The sequence below is a fragment of the Mustela nigripes genome, chromosome 1 (genome assembly GCF_022355385.1).
Source record: "Mustela nigripes isolate SB6536 chromosome 1, MUSNIG.SB6536, whole genome shotgun sequence".
In the NCBI taxonomy this organism is placed as follows: domain Eukaryota; kingdom Metazoa; phylum Chordata; class Mammalia; order Carnivora; family Mustelidae; genus Mustela; species Mustela nigripes.
Genome location: NC_081557.1, coordinates 235,103,082 through 235,119,359, shown reverse-complemented (window position 1 = coordinate 235,119,359; position 16,278 = coordinate 235,103,082). Strand labels below are relative to the sequence as shown.

The 16,278-nt window shown below is 40.0% G+C and overlaps 1 protein-coding gene across 1 annotated transcript in view; it reads right to left on the bottom strand.

Annotated features, from left to right (window-relative positions):
• Positions 1 to 16,077, bottom strand: part of KLB (klotho beta) — a 35,052-nt gene extending 18,975 nt beyond the window's left edge. The window contains exon 1 of the mRNA XM_059382659.1: positions 15,240 to 16,077. Within this exon, the coding sequence (XP_059238642.1) occupies positions 15,240 to 15,977 (738 nt within the window). The 5' untranslated portion in view covers positions 15,978 to 16,077. The remainder of the gene's footprint in view (positions 1 to 15,239) is intronic.
• Between the last annotated feature and the right edge of the window lie 201 nt (positions 16,078 to 16,278).

Here is a 16,278-nt window from a genome sequence, read left to right as displayed (position 1 = left end):
TAATCCCCTGCTAACCTCAGTAATTTCATTCACAAAAACCACAGCGATCCATACGTCTCTTCAGGGCTGTGGGGCCCTCTGATGTGAAAACCGTAAAGCACTAAACAAGCCAGATTCCAAGTCACAAACCAGCTGCCTCGCACATACGATGTCATCAGACACTAAAGGGAAGAGATGGCATCGGGAAGTGCTTATCACATCCGTCATCCTAGGAACAAAAAATGGAGAAGGGGATTTCAAGACAGATGTTCTAGTGCCTAGTTCAGTGACAATATGAAAGTGATGTAACCTATGATAAAATCTTGGTTGCATCAGCATTTTAATGAGAAACAAGGACCGCTTAGAAGACAACAGACAACGTATATTTGCAATTCCCTTCCAAGAGACTTTTCTGGAGATGCGCATATATAGTTACATACACACGTGTGTGGTCATGCCCCAAGGTGACCTTCGTATTCACAGTGTGTCTTTCACCTTTGCTACTATTTGCAGAGGCTATCGAGGTATCTAGGGTTATCTTTGCTCTGGACTGAAGACCGCTCTCCACTCTCCTGTGGGGACCGTGGGGGAGGGGCTTCGAGTGGCCCTTAGGGTTATAGCTTGATCCTGTTTGCCAAGTAATAAGGTAAAAAGTATTGCTCCGAGTTAGTGAGTTAGACATAGATCTTGATGGAACAGAGATATCTAGGTGTGTCCTTTGGTCTGACACTCATAAAGGAGGTCTACTGGGAGAACTAAAATGGGGTGCAGGAGTTCAGCCTGGGCCCTGCAACCTTGCACAATAGTCCTTGTGCGATTTTCAAGGTTACCCTCTATCTTGTACAAGGCCATCTACCTTTGGAATGATTGATTTAAGGGAGCTTCAACCTTTGTTCTTTAGGTTCAGTAGCTTAAAGGGGAAGTCAGCCGCTTTTTCTTTCTGAACCAGCTATCAGGGCCTGATGTCACTGAGAGACAGCCAGGGGCCGAATATCTCATTCTGTTCCTCCTTTTCTCTAATGTAGCAGCTTTCTTGGATGCCTCTGGAAGACCAGACTCAGATAAGTTCTCTGAATGATAGGAAGCAAATAAGATAGCAGGCACAACTTTAGAAACAAGATGTAAGTGGGGGTAGAGGTCAGGAGGACATGGTGGGATGCTTGTGGAGGGCACGGGTTGAAGACGGAATAAAAATCCTAGCACATCACACGTGTCCATATTTAAGGAGCCCCCGCATCCTTTGTCAAAAGCTAAATTTCCAAAGCCGTGCATGATTTTAGTCACATTGTGGTGGAAATATCTTCATGGGAACTCTGAACATGATTATTGTTAAAATTATTTCATAAAGAATCAAATAAAAACTGTTAAAGAAAATTTATTTTAAAATTCCACAACCAGGGCACCTGGGTGGCTCAGTGCGTTAAGCCTCTGCTTTTGGCTTTGGTCATGATCTCAGGGTCCTGGGATCGAGCCCCACATCGGGCTCTCTGCTCGGCAGGGAGCCTGCTTCTTCCTCTCTCTCTGCCTGCCTCTCTGCCTGCTTGTGATCTCTGTCTGTCAAATAAATAAATAAAATCTTAAAAAACAAAACAAAACCAAAAAACCCATGGTTTTAACATTGTTACAGAATTCTAATTTCAATGATATTATTACTAAATTCAACTAATGCTTGAGTCAGAGTCTAAACTGGCAATGCAGAGGGGAAAAGAGGTCTAGAATAAAGCTCATCATTAATTAAGTGAAGCACTTGTGGGTTTCCCACATTGGGAGGGAGCTTTGAAGAAATCAATAGCAGCAAATTGATGCTTAACTAAAGTTCAATTTCCTTGCGCGAGGAGAACATTGACGTGCCAACTCTCCAGAGGTCGGAATGGTATTTTCAGCTTCCTGTTATTATTACATTAACAATTGGGATCCTGTTGGTAATTTTTTCATGCAAAAGGACCATATCTCAGAGTATAATTGAAGCTAAAATGGCCAGGATGAGTGACTTGCAGCTTTTCCTGAGGATTTAGGAAGGAACAGTCAATGCAGAAGCCACTGTGGAAGTTACAAATAACACCATTATTCCAATATGAAAATAAGACCTACTAGTTTTAGGCCCGGCAACAAAGGCCGATTTTCCATGAACCCCTCACTTGCGTGGGTCCCTATAAAATGTTCTAAGTGGGTTGGAAGCCAGATTGTATTTAGAAGCATTTTTTTTTTTTAAGATTTTATTTATTTGACAGACAGAGATCACAAGTAGGCAGAGAGGCAGGCAGAGAGGAGGAAGCAGGCTCCCTGATGAGCAGAGAACCCGACGTAGGGCTCGATCCCAGGACCCTGGGATCATGACCCCAGCCGAAGGCAGAGGCTTTAACCCACTGAGCCACCCAGGCGCCCCTGTGTCCATACTTTTGGGGGCATTTTCTCACAGAGGGTCCCCTAGGTTGTATGTCTCAGGCCCATGCATTGTAGAACTGTGCCTGGCCTATGAGCTTCTCGAGGGCTTACTATCTGTCTTGTTCACAATTGTACAGAGAAAAGCCTGGCATAGAATCCTTGCTGAGTGAATGCCCAGTAGGGATCAGCTAGTTAGCTGGTCACCTGACAGACGATATTGGTCGCATAGCCCCCGCGAAGCAGATGTCATTTTTTCCATTTTAGAAAAGAAACTGAAATTCATAGAGGCTGAACACGGGGAAAGCTATATTTGAACTCAGGCATCTCTGATCACCTTACCAAACCATCCTGCTTTCTGTATGTCCCATCAGCTCTTTTTTTTTTTTTTTTTTAAATTTACTTATTGAGAGAGAGAGCACATGAGCAGTGGGAAGGAGCAGAGGGAGAGGGAGAAGCAGACGCCCCACTGAGCAGAAAGCCTGATGCGGGACTCAATCCTGGGACCCTGAGATCATGAACTGAGCTGAAGGCAGATGCTTAACTGACTGAGCCACCCAGGTGCCCCATCCCATCACTTCTAAATTTTGAAGCAGTTGAGGACCATTGGACACGAACCATAACATACTGTTTTAAAGTTATATGTTAAATTAATTTCTGCTGTACTTGCTTGGAATTGATTAAAAGAGCTGAAGAGTGATAGAATGACGGTATTGTAGCCTACTCTCACATGCTGAGAAAATATTTATTATGTCTGAAATTCAGGATCACCTACAAAGTTCAAGGAGGACTTTCCAGGAAATTTGGGGTTTTCAAAAAGCCATGTGATTGTCCAAGTGCCCAGCATGGCATGGAACATTCATGTGTAATTCCCTGGGCTTCTTTCTGAGAACCCGCAAAGCTGGCATTAGATATTGTCCTCACTGGTGTCAGAGGCTAAATGAGCCCTTAGGGACCACGTCCACACTTGATCATCTTGACTGAGGATCCAGATCTTTACACTGTTGTAAATGTTAAAGCCAAGATGGGAAGAGAGCATTCCCCACAGCACAATTTCCAAGAAAATCACAATGAAATGGTCCTTAAAGATGAGTGACTTTCATGATCAGATAGAACGGAACAGTGATGAAATTACAGGACCATAGAAAATGAATCATATAAATAGTCATAAGAACTAACACGGATCTCGTGCCTGATGTGCTGGGCACTGTTCTAAAGTGCTTCCCACATACTATCTCATTTAATCCTCATTCAAGAGAATTATGGTAGGTACTCTAATAAGCATTCTACTTTAGAGGAGAGGAGACCAAGGGGGAAGAAGGTTAAATAAATAACCTGCCCAGTTTCACAAACCAAATCAGCATGCTGTATTGCTCCAAGTTCTTTTTTTTTACTTTTTTAAGATTTAATTTATTTATTTTTTGGAGAAAGAAAGACAGCAAGAGGGAACACAAGCCGGGGAAGTAGGACTGGGAGAAATAGGATCCCCACTGAGCAGGGAGCCTGATGCGGGACTCAATCCCAGGACCCTGGGATCATGACCTGAGCCGAAGGCAGACACTTAATGACTGAGCCACCCAGGTACCCTATTGCTCCAAGTTCTGTGCTCTTGCCTGCTATGTTGGGTTAGAGGATGGACCTGAGACTTGGCCCTGGACCTGGACCTTGAACTTGACCCAACCTTCAAAAATCTCCTCTTTGTGGATGAGATGCCCAAGACATAAGGGACTTGCCCAAGGTCTCAGGGGCAAAGCTAGAATTAGAATGAAGTCTTTCGGCTTCCTCATTTGCTGTCATTTCTAGGACATTATGCACCTTAATCTGTATGCCTTTGAAGCATACTTTTATGCCATCGACACAGAGGCCCCAAAACAAGGGCCAGCACGCCCTAAAAGCCATGTGATTTCGGATCCCAGCGACACTCTCAGGGAAGAGCTGAGCTGTGAGTCCTGGCGTTGACACCGTCATGCACCCTTACCAGTTGGGACACCACAGCAGTACCCAGACAAACCAAGAATTCACCAGCATTACCTTCTGCTTATTTTTTTTCCTCCCTTATAGAAATTACACACAACAGCAAAAGCAAGTTGCAAAATATCATTTGACCTCTTTCCTTCAATCCCCAGCTATTATGATGTCCTTCTCTGCACTCTGCATTCATTCACACTAACAATTGTTTAAATTCAAGTCTACAAATCCTTATTTAACATATACAAAGCACTTTGGTAGGCGTTCGGAAAAAGAAAACAACGTTCACAAGATAGCTCCTGCCTTCAGATGAACTATAACCTCTAATAGGAAAGAGAAGAGAAGATAGGGATAAAAGCAGGATATTTTTGGATTTCAATTTATCAGAGACGATAATCAAAACTTAATGTAAGAATATGATGCAAATTTTGTGAAAGAAGTAATTGTATGTATGTGTTCATATGCACATAGAAAAGTATTTGGACATTGGTGTGGGGCTGGGAAGCAAGGAAAAAGGAGACTGTTCATTTTTTACTTTATGTCTCTCTGTATTGCTTGAGTGTTTTGCATTAAAAATGCATTCTTTTTATAATTTATTTATTTAAGATTTTATTTATTTATTTATTTATTTATTTATTTGTCAGAGAGAGAGAGAGAGCGCGCGCGCGCACAAACAGGGGGAGCAGCAGACAGAGGGAGAAGCAGGCTCCCTACTGAGCAAGGAAGCCGGATGACCCTGAGACCATGACCTGAGCCCAAGGCAGACACTTCACCCACTGAGCTGCCCAGGTGTCCCTATTTTTGTAGTTTAAAAAAGTCAAGAATTGGTAGAAACAAATGTTTTCTGTCTGCTAATTTAATTGTTGTACGCTGTTACTCTTTAGTTTCTCTAAAGTTCCAAAAATCTCAAAGGAAAAAAAACTGAAACTTAAGTAAAAAATTGTTATTCTAGGGGTACCTGGCTGGCTCATTTGGTTCAGGTCACAATCTCGGGGTCCTGGGATGAAGCCCTATATCATGCTCCTTGCTCACCGTGGAGTCTGCTTGTCCTTCTCCCTCTGCTCCTCTGCCCCTATTCGTGCTCTCTCTCTCAGATACATTAAAAAAAAAATTTTTTTTAAATTACCTAAAAATATTTCAGGCTTTTAATAAATGCCCTTAATTCTGGAAATTACAGTGTTTTTTTTGTGTGTGTGCGTGTGTTTTTTTTTTAAGATTTTATTTATTTATTTGACAGACAGAGATCACAAGTAGGCAGAGAGGCAGGCAGGGGTGGGGGGGGAGCAGGCTCCCTGCTGAGCAGAGAGCCCGATATGGGGCTCAATCCCAGGACCCTGAGATCACGACCTGAGCCGAAGACAGAGGCTTAAGCCACTGAGCCACCCAGGTGCCCTGGAAATTGCAGTGTTTATCCAATTGCTGAATTATCTGTTACCAATATCACATACAATGAATTAATAGTCTTATTCATTCATCAGCTGGTTTGAGAAATATTTATACAAAGAAGAACTGAACTAACAACTAAGCAGAGCATGGTGGAAAGCTTGATGAAAATACTTTAAGGGGTGCCTGGGTGGCTCAGTGGGTTAAAGCCTCTGCCTCTGGCTCAGGTCATGATCTCAGGGTCCTGGGATTGAGCCCCACATTGGGCTCTCTGCTCAGCGGGGAGCCTGCTTCCCCCTACCCCCTGCCTGCCTCTCTGCCTCCTTGTGATCTCTCTCTCTCTCTCTGTCAAATAAATAAATGACATCTTTAATGAAATGTTGTTATTCTAGATTCCATTGTCTATTAAAGAATGCCTTTTGGGGGCGCCTGGGTGGTAAGTGTCTGCCTTCTGCTCAGGTCATGATAGCAGGGTCCTCGGATCCAGCCCTGCATCAGGCTTCCCGCTGAGCGGGTCTGCCTGCTGCTCCCCCAGCTTGTAATCTCTGTGTGTCAAATAAATACATAAAATCTTAGGGGAAAAAAAAAAAAAGGATGTCTTTTTACTCCATAGTAGTATGTTGATATTCAGATTTTTTTTTTTTTAATTTGACAGAGAGAGATCATAAGTAAGCAGAGAGGCAGGCAGAGAGAGAGGAGGAAGTAGGCTCCTGGCTGAGCAGAGAGCCCAATGTGGGGCTCGATCCCAGGACCCTGGGATCATGACCTGAGCCGAAGGCAGAGGCATTAACCCACTGAGTCACCCAGGTGTCCCAGTATGTTGATATTCAAAGGGAAAAGCAGGAGACATACAATACATATACAGATAACATAAAAGAATGATAGCGGTAAAGCCCCAGCCCTCTTTTTAAAGATTTAGTCGCATAATCTCTGGTCAAGATATGACACTATGAAGAACCCTTCAGTACACTGCCCCCAGTACTAAAGATCGGGGTTTCCTCAGCTGGGAGACATCCCCCAAATATTTTCCAGAAGATCGCCCAGGAACCATTTGAATGACGTCAGTGAGTCACTCTTTCCTGGTGAAGAAGTTAGAAGGTCCGGATCTTTTCTCCGCTTCCTACCACTTTTCAGCAACAGAATCCTTCATGTTTAATGGTTTAATGTTTCCCTCTTCTTTGAACATAGACTAAATGAGTGTTGAGTTTTCTCAGTAAGATTTTTCATATGCAATTAATTTTTTATATACAAGTAAATGGCTTATTGTACTCTACCAGCAAATGTAAAGTTTTCCTCAGTTCATTTATTGCATCATATCTAGTACGGCTTTCAGTGTTTATAGTATTTTCTGATTTCTAGTTGGGCCAAATTTTCCGTGTATGAAAGTATCTGTATCAAATCAAGCTGTTTAAATATGATCATAATGTTACTCTCTGAACATTTATAATTACATTTATTTAAACTCTTGTTAATCATTCACTGAAGTATAACTTTTTCTAATTAACAATTAGAAAAAGTAAATATTGCTCTCTTGAAGATTTTAGAAAACAAACTGTCTTTTATAAATAGGTTTTTTTAAAAATAGAACTCATATCTAACCATGGTATTTTGGTTATGGGAACTGCCTTTGACAATTCTTACCCACAGGCAGTTTTTATCTTTTTATTCAAATTTGATCAGAAATGCCTCTAAGGATGCAAGTCTTAACTTGTTGGATCCATACTTTCTATATTTTATTAGAGATGTCTTAGATCTTAAGGGAGATGAGTTGGGATTTAATACAAGCATCATGGATTAACTAATTCAATGAATAATTGTGTTAACATTTATTTAAACTTCAGATGGTTTTGCCAAGTGCACACAGAAAGGACCAAACATTACTTTAATGGGACACTAAATTTGTGGGCAAATAAAACTCTAGAATCCTGGGGACACATGGGAAATATCATGGTTAATGTATGAGTCAAGGATAAATTTTTTTTTTTAAGATTTTATTTATTTATTTGTCAGAGAGAGAGAGAACCACACAGGGAGAGTGGCAGGTGGAGGAACAGGCTCCCCGTTGAGCAAGTAGTCCAATGCAGGGCTCGATCCCCGCCCCTGGGATCATGACCCGACCCGAACTGAAGGCAGTTCTTAGTCAACTGAGCCACTCAGCTGTCCCAGGGATAAACTGTTTATAGATTTTTTTTGGGGGGGGGGAACATGTCGATGGGTGGTTCTGGTCTTTAAATAGGCAAAGTGAAGTTAAATGTCTGTGAGTCAGTGTCAATGCAAGTGGCTTCCATGGGCTTCAAGACCATAAATTGTTCTTTTTCACCGAAGCTACGTAGCTGATTCATGTCATCAAACCTTGTTAGCTTGGATTTGGATGGGTAAGATTTGAATTTTGGCTCTGGCAACTATTGTAGGGTAAAAAAAACCCTTTCCATTTCAAAATATTATACTTAGTCTTCAGCTATTGGTGGGGGCTTAGACAGAAGAGGTTTAAAAAATGACATTCAATCTATTTAAATGTGCCTGTAAAACACTGCAGCCCTCTTGTTCAAGAAAGTAGTTGCAGCATACTAATCCTGTTGGCAAAGAAGTCTTGGCTATTAATCATGTGAATGGTGGCTTTTTCACATCATTGCTGTGTCTTGAATTTTAACACTAAATTTTGGTTAGGAATTGTAATAGGGCCTTTAAGAAGTATACTACATAAAGACAATTGTTTTCTTTTAAAATAAAAATAATCTCTTTACTTCTTTTATTTTTTAAAAATTTAAAAAAAGATTTTATTTATTTATTTGACAGACAGAGATCACAAGTAGGCAGAGAGGTGGGTGGAGAGAGAGACAGAAAACAGGCTCTCCACTGAGCAGAGAGCCCGATGCAGGGCTCGATCCCAGGACCCTGGGATCATGACCTGAGTCCAAGGCAGAGGCTTACCCCACTGAGCCACCCAGTGTAAATGTTCATAACATATAAAAATGGAAAGAATACTATAGTGGGTCTTCATGAACACATTACTCAGTTTCAGGTGTCTTCAATATTCTGCAGCTTGTTACAGGATGGGCTTTTAATGTAAAATTTTTTAGTAGAAACAGGCATACATTATTGATTTGCTTGTTTTAAAAAGACTATGTGTTAATGCCAGAATCCATGCTGGAGTGTGTGTGTGTGTGTGTGTGTGTGTGTGTGTGTCTGTCTGTCTGTCTGAAATTCATTTCAATTTCAATAATTGAAATTGAAATTCAATTCAATTCAATTTTATTCAGTGGCAGTTTTAAATCCTCTCTAGGACAGGTAGATCTTCCTTAAATAGAAAATAATTGAACTATTGAAATAATTGAAAATCAATTGAACTATTTGTTGGATACTTAACACATACCCAGCCTGGTGTGAGCTTCTCTGAGGGAATGATGCCAAGAAATATTAAGACATCATTCTGCAAAGAGGTAGAAAAATAGGGAATAAATCAAGTTTTATCCCAGGCTCAGGAACACCCTGGTGAGGCCTTGACCTTGAGTACAGTTTCCTAAGATTTCTTGTCCTGAAAGCCTCTTTCACAGTATTAAGCAATCTCTTGAACCCCTGAGGAATTTGAAAAACAATTTCATCATTAGTGTGTAATATACAAAAAAGTGTTGGCATATATTTTATTTTACATAAGCCTACTTTGTTAAAAATTGTATTGAAAAGTTTATGTTAAATAAATTGAAAATACTCAGAAAATAAATTATGGATATTTAAGAGGCTCCTATAACATGTGCATAAATATTAGCATTTTCCCATTTAATAGTGTTACATTATTCAAACTATTTTAATTACATAAGAAAAAGCATTTTATGACACATTTTAAAATGGCACACTGTGTTTGGTTTTAGGATCAAATGTATTAACGTGGTGTTTTCCAAGTCTGATACATCCTCCTCTTTGTGCACTTTGTGCAAAGTCATCACCTTAGGTGTAATGAAGATGAAATTTTTTGTTAAATGTTACAAACTTATTTTAAGGGTATTTGACTGGCCTCATGTATTGCAGGAAAAAAAATTTCATTTCAAAATAAACATTTTAAAGAAAAACATTTTAGTAAATAATGGTACACGTGGCACTTGGATGTGCTAACAAACCAAAAACAAAACAAAACAAAACAAACCCAAAACCTCAAAACCAAACCCAGCAAAAAAACCCAACATGAAGCCATGTACAAAAAACCCGAACTTTGTTGTGGCATCAAAAATGGATAAAAAATTGTTTATGTTTGTTTGAATCCTTGAATTTTGCTTTTGAAAAAGTACAAGCTTTCAAAAAATACAATTGGTGTTTGGTTTGTGAGTAAGTAAGTCTCTGAGAGAAACCCTTGGGGGCAGTTCTTACAAGTGTTTCACCAACAACGTGAGCTAGTGGGGCAATCTCGATTCTCAACGTGTGAAAAGCCAAACTAGACATAAACTAATTTAGAGTTTATCTACACAACTTGCAGCTCTGGTGAAAATCTCGAGACGATTTTCTAAAATTGAGGGAACTTTATGTCCCTCATACTACTTCTCTTTCAAAATCCTTGCTATTTATGCTTCATGTCTTCAGCCCAGTTATCTAGTAGAGGTTCATATCAGTGCTTTTCAGAAGAGGGAAAGGAGAGGAATTTTGCCTGCCACTTGCTGGGGCCATTTGGCAATGTCTGGAGGCAGTTTTGCTGTCATAAGCCTGGGGACAAGGGAGTTACTATTTTCTAGTGGGGAGAGGCCAAGGAACATTCTACATTGCACAGAACACCCCACCACAGAAAAGAATTACTTGACCCGAAGTGTCAACAGTCCTGAGGTTGAGAAATCCCGACACTATGTAAACAGTGCATGTCTACGAAAGATAAAAATTTAAAGCAATGAAGTCAAAACTATCATGGAAGCTATTTTGTGGCATAATAAACGGAATGACTTCCCCTCTTACGAGCAAACTCATCTCCCTCAACTTCTGTGCATGTTTACTTAGGGGCTCTCAGATGTTCCCTTTTGAGGGGGGGACCTACAAATTTAAATTTTCATGCATATTGATTGGCTTAAAAATAGAAAGAAAACAGACATCTTAACTGCCTTTACTAATGTGAAAACTTGGGGCTTTGCTGATCTGAGGGATGAGAGCAAGAGGGCCATATAGGCTGGAATCCATCTCGAGGATTTTAAAAACTGGACTTGAAAGAGAGAAATCTTTCTTCTACAGAAGAGAGAAGGATGCCAACCCCCAAGAAGGAAAGGACATGAGAGAGGGAGATGAAGGACTTCTGACAGTGTTCTCATTATGGGGTCATTTGTCCTTTGATTTGGCTACTCAGCCAGGGAATCGTCCATTCTTGCTAAGGTGTCTTGAATTAGGCTCCTGTCCCTCCCAACCAAAAAGTCCTGACTAATATACCAGTAGATCAACATGGGTAATATTTCAAGAATCAGCTATAATGCAACGAAGTATGAATTTTGAACTCGAGATTGGTTTTTCAATTGCAGGATTTGAGATAGAAATCCTACACTACTCATGCAACAAAAATATTACATACATTACAGCATGTATGTAATATTCTGTGCTCGGTGCTGGAAACACAAAGACAAAGAAGAGCCTCTCCTTTCCAGGAGCTCTCAGGTTACTTGGGGAGACCAAAGAGTAGCATATAGTATGAGTGCTATGACAGAAGCAATCCTGTCTTAATTATGGGACCCGTTAGGAGGGACACTAACCCCAACAAGTCAAGAACAACTTGGAGGTGGTGACTGCCTAAACGGAGTCTTGAAGGACATCAGATGGGTCAAGTAGGGAGTTCGAAGGGCATCCTCACAGGACAGAATGTTAGTAAAGGCTGAGTGGGAGAGGAACAATGAGGTAAGACCAAGACACTGCCATTCATGCACTATAGTAGATCATGGGGTACAATGGGCTGGCATTAGTGATGGGCATGGGAGAGTGGCCAGGAAGGAGCCTGGAATAGAGGCCAGGGGTTGTGGGTTGAGTATCTTGGTGAAAAATCAGGACTTTAGTCCCAAAAGCTTTGGAGAGCCACTTAAATGGATTGTATGCAAGGCAGGATGTATGTTAGAAATAATCACTCTGTGCATAAAGCATGGAGGATAATAATAGGCACCTGGCAAGGTTGTTGCCAAGATTGCAGATATATTTAAAGCCATGATTATCATGCTTAGAGATGGCCAAGTCAAAAAATGTACTCTCTCTGTTCCAAATACTCCTCAAAACCCAGAGTGGAGCATCTCTTAATGGGTATGATTATGGCAGTTCTGTTTTTTGGTTTTTTTTTTTTTACCTGAAGCTTAGACTCACTGTAATGTAATCACCAAATCTGCAATAAAGTTGGGATTTAAAGTCCAGGTCAGTCTCAGAACTGACTAGGCCATTCAGGTTTTCTCCAAACCAGGACACTGCAGACTGAAATGGAGTTTTCAAGGTTATCCTGGAACTGGAAAGACCCCAAGAGCCACTATGAAATCTTTTATCAGTGTCTGAGGGGTGAGGAATAAAGTTGATTGAGGTTTTTTTTCTTTAAAGATTTTATTTATTTATTTGACACACAGAGATCACAAGTAGGCAGACAGGGAGGCAGAGAGAGAGAGAGGGGATGCAGGCTCCCCACTAAGCAGAGAGCCCCATGCAAGGCTCGATCCCAGGACTCTGGGATCATGACCCAAGCCAAAGGCAGAGGCTTTAACCCACTGAGCCATCCGGGCGCCCCAAGTTGATTTTTATATTAGGCTTTTTTTTAAAACTTAGTGAAATGTTTGAACTCGGACTCAAAACAAATCCTCAAGAATGCTGCTTCTGGGTCACAGGTGGGAAAATAAGGAATAAATACCTGATTACGACATAAAATATCAAATTAATCTTTTCCATGTCAAAGGAAGAACAGAGAAGGAACCAGTGGGAAAAATGAGTTCACCTCGGGCTACCAAACCATTGCAAGATTTCTCTCTGGAGCTCTATGTCTCTGGGCTAAGAAGGATATTCCACTTTCTGGCTGATTTCAAGGGACCCCTTACACTCCTTATTTGAGCTAGTGATTTAGAAATTTTAAAGAGATAGGAGAAATTATTTGGAAAAGTCAATAATTTAAAAATGTAATGCCTCAATTTAAAACAATAAAATTTATTTCACTATTGGAGAGTACTAATTTTGTGTTAAAGGCAGAGTCTGTCTTGAATTAGGGGACAATGAAAAACATCTGAAAATACAGCATTTTATATGTGAAGTTTGAAAGCAATGTCTATTGGTTAGTTACAACTTTTTCCCGTGTATTTTTTTTATCCAATAGCCAGTTTTTAAGGCTTTAAATTAACCACTAAAGTATATTGTTCCTGAAAATTCCTATTGTGAACATTTTTCAAGGTGACAGAAAACTTCAACAATTGAGAACGTTTTTCTTTTAAGAAGGTTAAATAAACATATATGGGCAAGTATGTGCCTATTTAACTCTAAAAAGATTATATAAAAGACCACCAACAGTAGCTTCCCCGAGGCTGAAATTGTCAGGTGGAAAGGGAGAGAGGAATTGAACTTTTTCACTATATATACTCTGGTACAATCTGATGTTTCTCAATCTACACAAGCCTGTAGCATTTATAAATGCATACATTTTAATAATTTAAAGAACTAGATAAAAGGAACAGTTTTCTAACTTATATATGCACAATCTTCATCATTAATAGCTCTACGTTTTCTCCCCTTTAAGGTCTTACTTGCCAAATTACAGTACACCCTCACAGCAATCATAGGTTCTATAGACAACGCTAGTCAGAGATACCTTAAATGACCTTGAAGTTATAATACAATTTGTTTATGGCAAAGGCAGATGCGACTGAACCATAGTACAACACCTGTGTATAATATAATCGCCCAGCAAGTTCAAAAAGAAAAGAAGGTGGGTAGGTATTTTTGAATGTGCAAATTTAGACCTTGGAGTAATTTTATGTTCCTATACATTTTTTCTACTTTTACACATTTCACGTTTGATTATCAAAAATCAAATTACTCCTCCTAGCACATTATGAAACAGTACTAATAAACTGTCTTCATTTTCAAAATGTGACAAGAGTCCAGAGTAATTTATTTTCCCCAAGGAAACTATTGGACTCAAGAAGTTTAACCTGATTCTAGATATTGGCTTCAGTGTGAGACGAAGTCACTTTAAAAATCCCTGAAAAACAATCTGAGGGGAATGAAGTGGTGGGGGGGGGGGGGGAGGTGGGGGAACCAGGTGGTAGGTATTATAGAGGGCACAGATTGCATGGAGCACTGGGTGTGGTGCAAAAATAATGAATACTGTTATGCTGAAAATAAATAAATTTAATTAATAAAAAAAAATCCTAAAAAAAAAATCCCTGAAATATCGCTCTTTTAAAAACATTCTTAATAAAGACATTTGGTGTTTAATTATGTTGTCATCTATGAATTAATTCACGTAATCCTACTAAGCTTCAGTTTCCTTATCTTTAAAATGAGGATGCTAATAGGACTTAGTTCACAAAGTTATTATGAGGATTAGCTGTGATAATGCATACAGAATGCTTAGTATTGTCTTTGGTACACAGTAAGCATCCAACCAATATTTGCTATTACTTTGCTTACATTTTCACTGTTTTAGTAACTTGAACATCTCCCAACTTTAACTCTAGCTTTTAAAACCGAGTGGAGAATAGTTTTCCCAGTTTTTATATTACCAGTGTAATTTTACCTCCTAGAACAGTTAGCCTCATCTTTTCTGCCATGTAACACAGATAAAACCAACTGTGAAGTGCATTTTTCTCCATTCCTGTGTTTAATACAGATCAGTTAGTTAACATGTATTTAGCTTATTACTGCTAAGTGTCACTAAGAATAACAATACTAACCACAAAGGGTGACTGGAAAAGGTCAAGCTGTAAAAAATTTCTGAAATGGTTACACATTGTCAGAAAAGGGTTCAGCAACTAGATTTCTAAAGTACTGGTTTTTCACTGAATGAAAGGAAACTCATGTTCTCACACTCTAATGCCTACTTGTAGATTTTAAGAGTTAAACTTATTTTTTAATTTTGCAAGTCATATTTATTTATTTATTTTTAAAAGATTTTTGTTTCTTTGACGATAAAGATCACAAGTAGGCAGAGAGGCAGGCAGAGAGAGAGAGTGGGAAGCAGGCTCTCTGCTGAACAGAGAGCCCGATGTGGGGCTTGATCCCAGGACCCTGAGATCATGACCTGAGCCCAAGGCAGAGGCTTTAATCCACTGAGCCACCCCGGCGCCCCCAAGAGTTAAAAAAATTTTTAAAGCGCAACCCTTAAGGATAAAAATTGGCTTAACACATTACTAAGAGCTTAGATACATAAAGCTCGACCTTAAATGTGAAATTAGAGGCGAGAACTTGTGAGTTAGACTACCATGAGTTGAGTTGTTGTCAATAAAAAGAATTATTTAAACACAAGATACATTTCTTAGCATTTCTTTTTAACTCCTGCCCCTTACATTCGGAAGCTTTAACATGAAGCCAGCTTACAGGTGGTACAGTACCTTGATTAGGTTGTGTCCCACAGTGTAGACAGCTGCTAAGTTTCCCTTCTCTCCAGGAGCATGCATACCTGTCCCATACCCATGCCAAGCGACTAGATACGGATTGTGAATTGTAATCCAGTATTTGACGCGGTTCCCAAACGTCTGGAAACAGTAGGTGGCATAGTCATTGAAGATATCTGTTATGGTTTCATTTTTCCACCCCCCATATTTTTCTTGTAGTGCCAGAGGCAAATCCCAGTGGTATAAAGTAACTACAGGTTCAATGTTTCTCAGTACTAAAGCATCGAGAAGAGCATTGTAGTACTGGACACCTTTTGCATTGGCAACTGCCGCTATCCCATCAGGGAAAAGCCTTGGCCAGGAAATTGAAAACTGATAAAAAGAAACTCCAATAAAATCCAGGGCTGATAAATCTTTTTCCAGAAAAATGTAACTGTCACTGGAACTATTCATGCTGTTGACATTTTTAAGGTGTGTTTGGATGAAATGATCCCATATAGAGGGTCCTTTTCCATCTGTCTTCCAATTCCCTTCCACTTGAAATGCTCCAGTCCCAACACCCCAGAAAAAGTTTTTAGGAAAAGTGTCATAGAGAAACAGCTGACTTTCATTTACCGGACTAAAATGAGGAGTTTTAGACCATACAGCGCTTCCGTCCCCAGACAATCCAGTAACAGCTCGTAGGAGAATAAATGCCGACAGGATGACAGATCTTTGCAGACCGCGGTTGCACATTTTTTTCCTGTAGTGTATGTTTCTTTCATGGGCGCTGCGGAAAATCCATTCATTCCCTGGAGATCCAGCCGCACAGCCTGGCTTCGCTGGCAGCTCACTGCCCGCCTGTCTTATCAAACGCTTCAGTAAAGCTTGTGATTGTAAAGCTCTGTCAATGATTAGCTTGAACTGTGAGCCTTGGGATGGGTCATGGAGAGCGACGTAATTTGCTTGTTTCCTCCTGCCTTACTCTGGGGAAAATGATATGAAAACGCATCACTGACAGTAGTTTGAATGCATAACTAAAACATAGATAAACAAT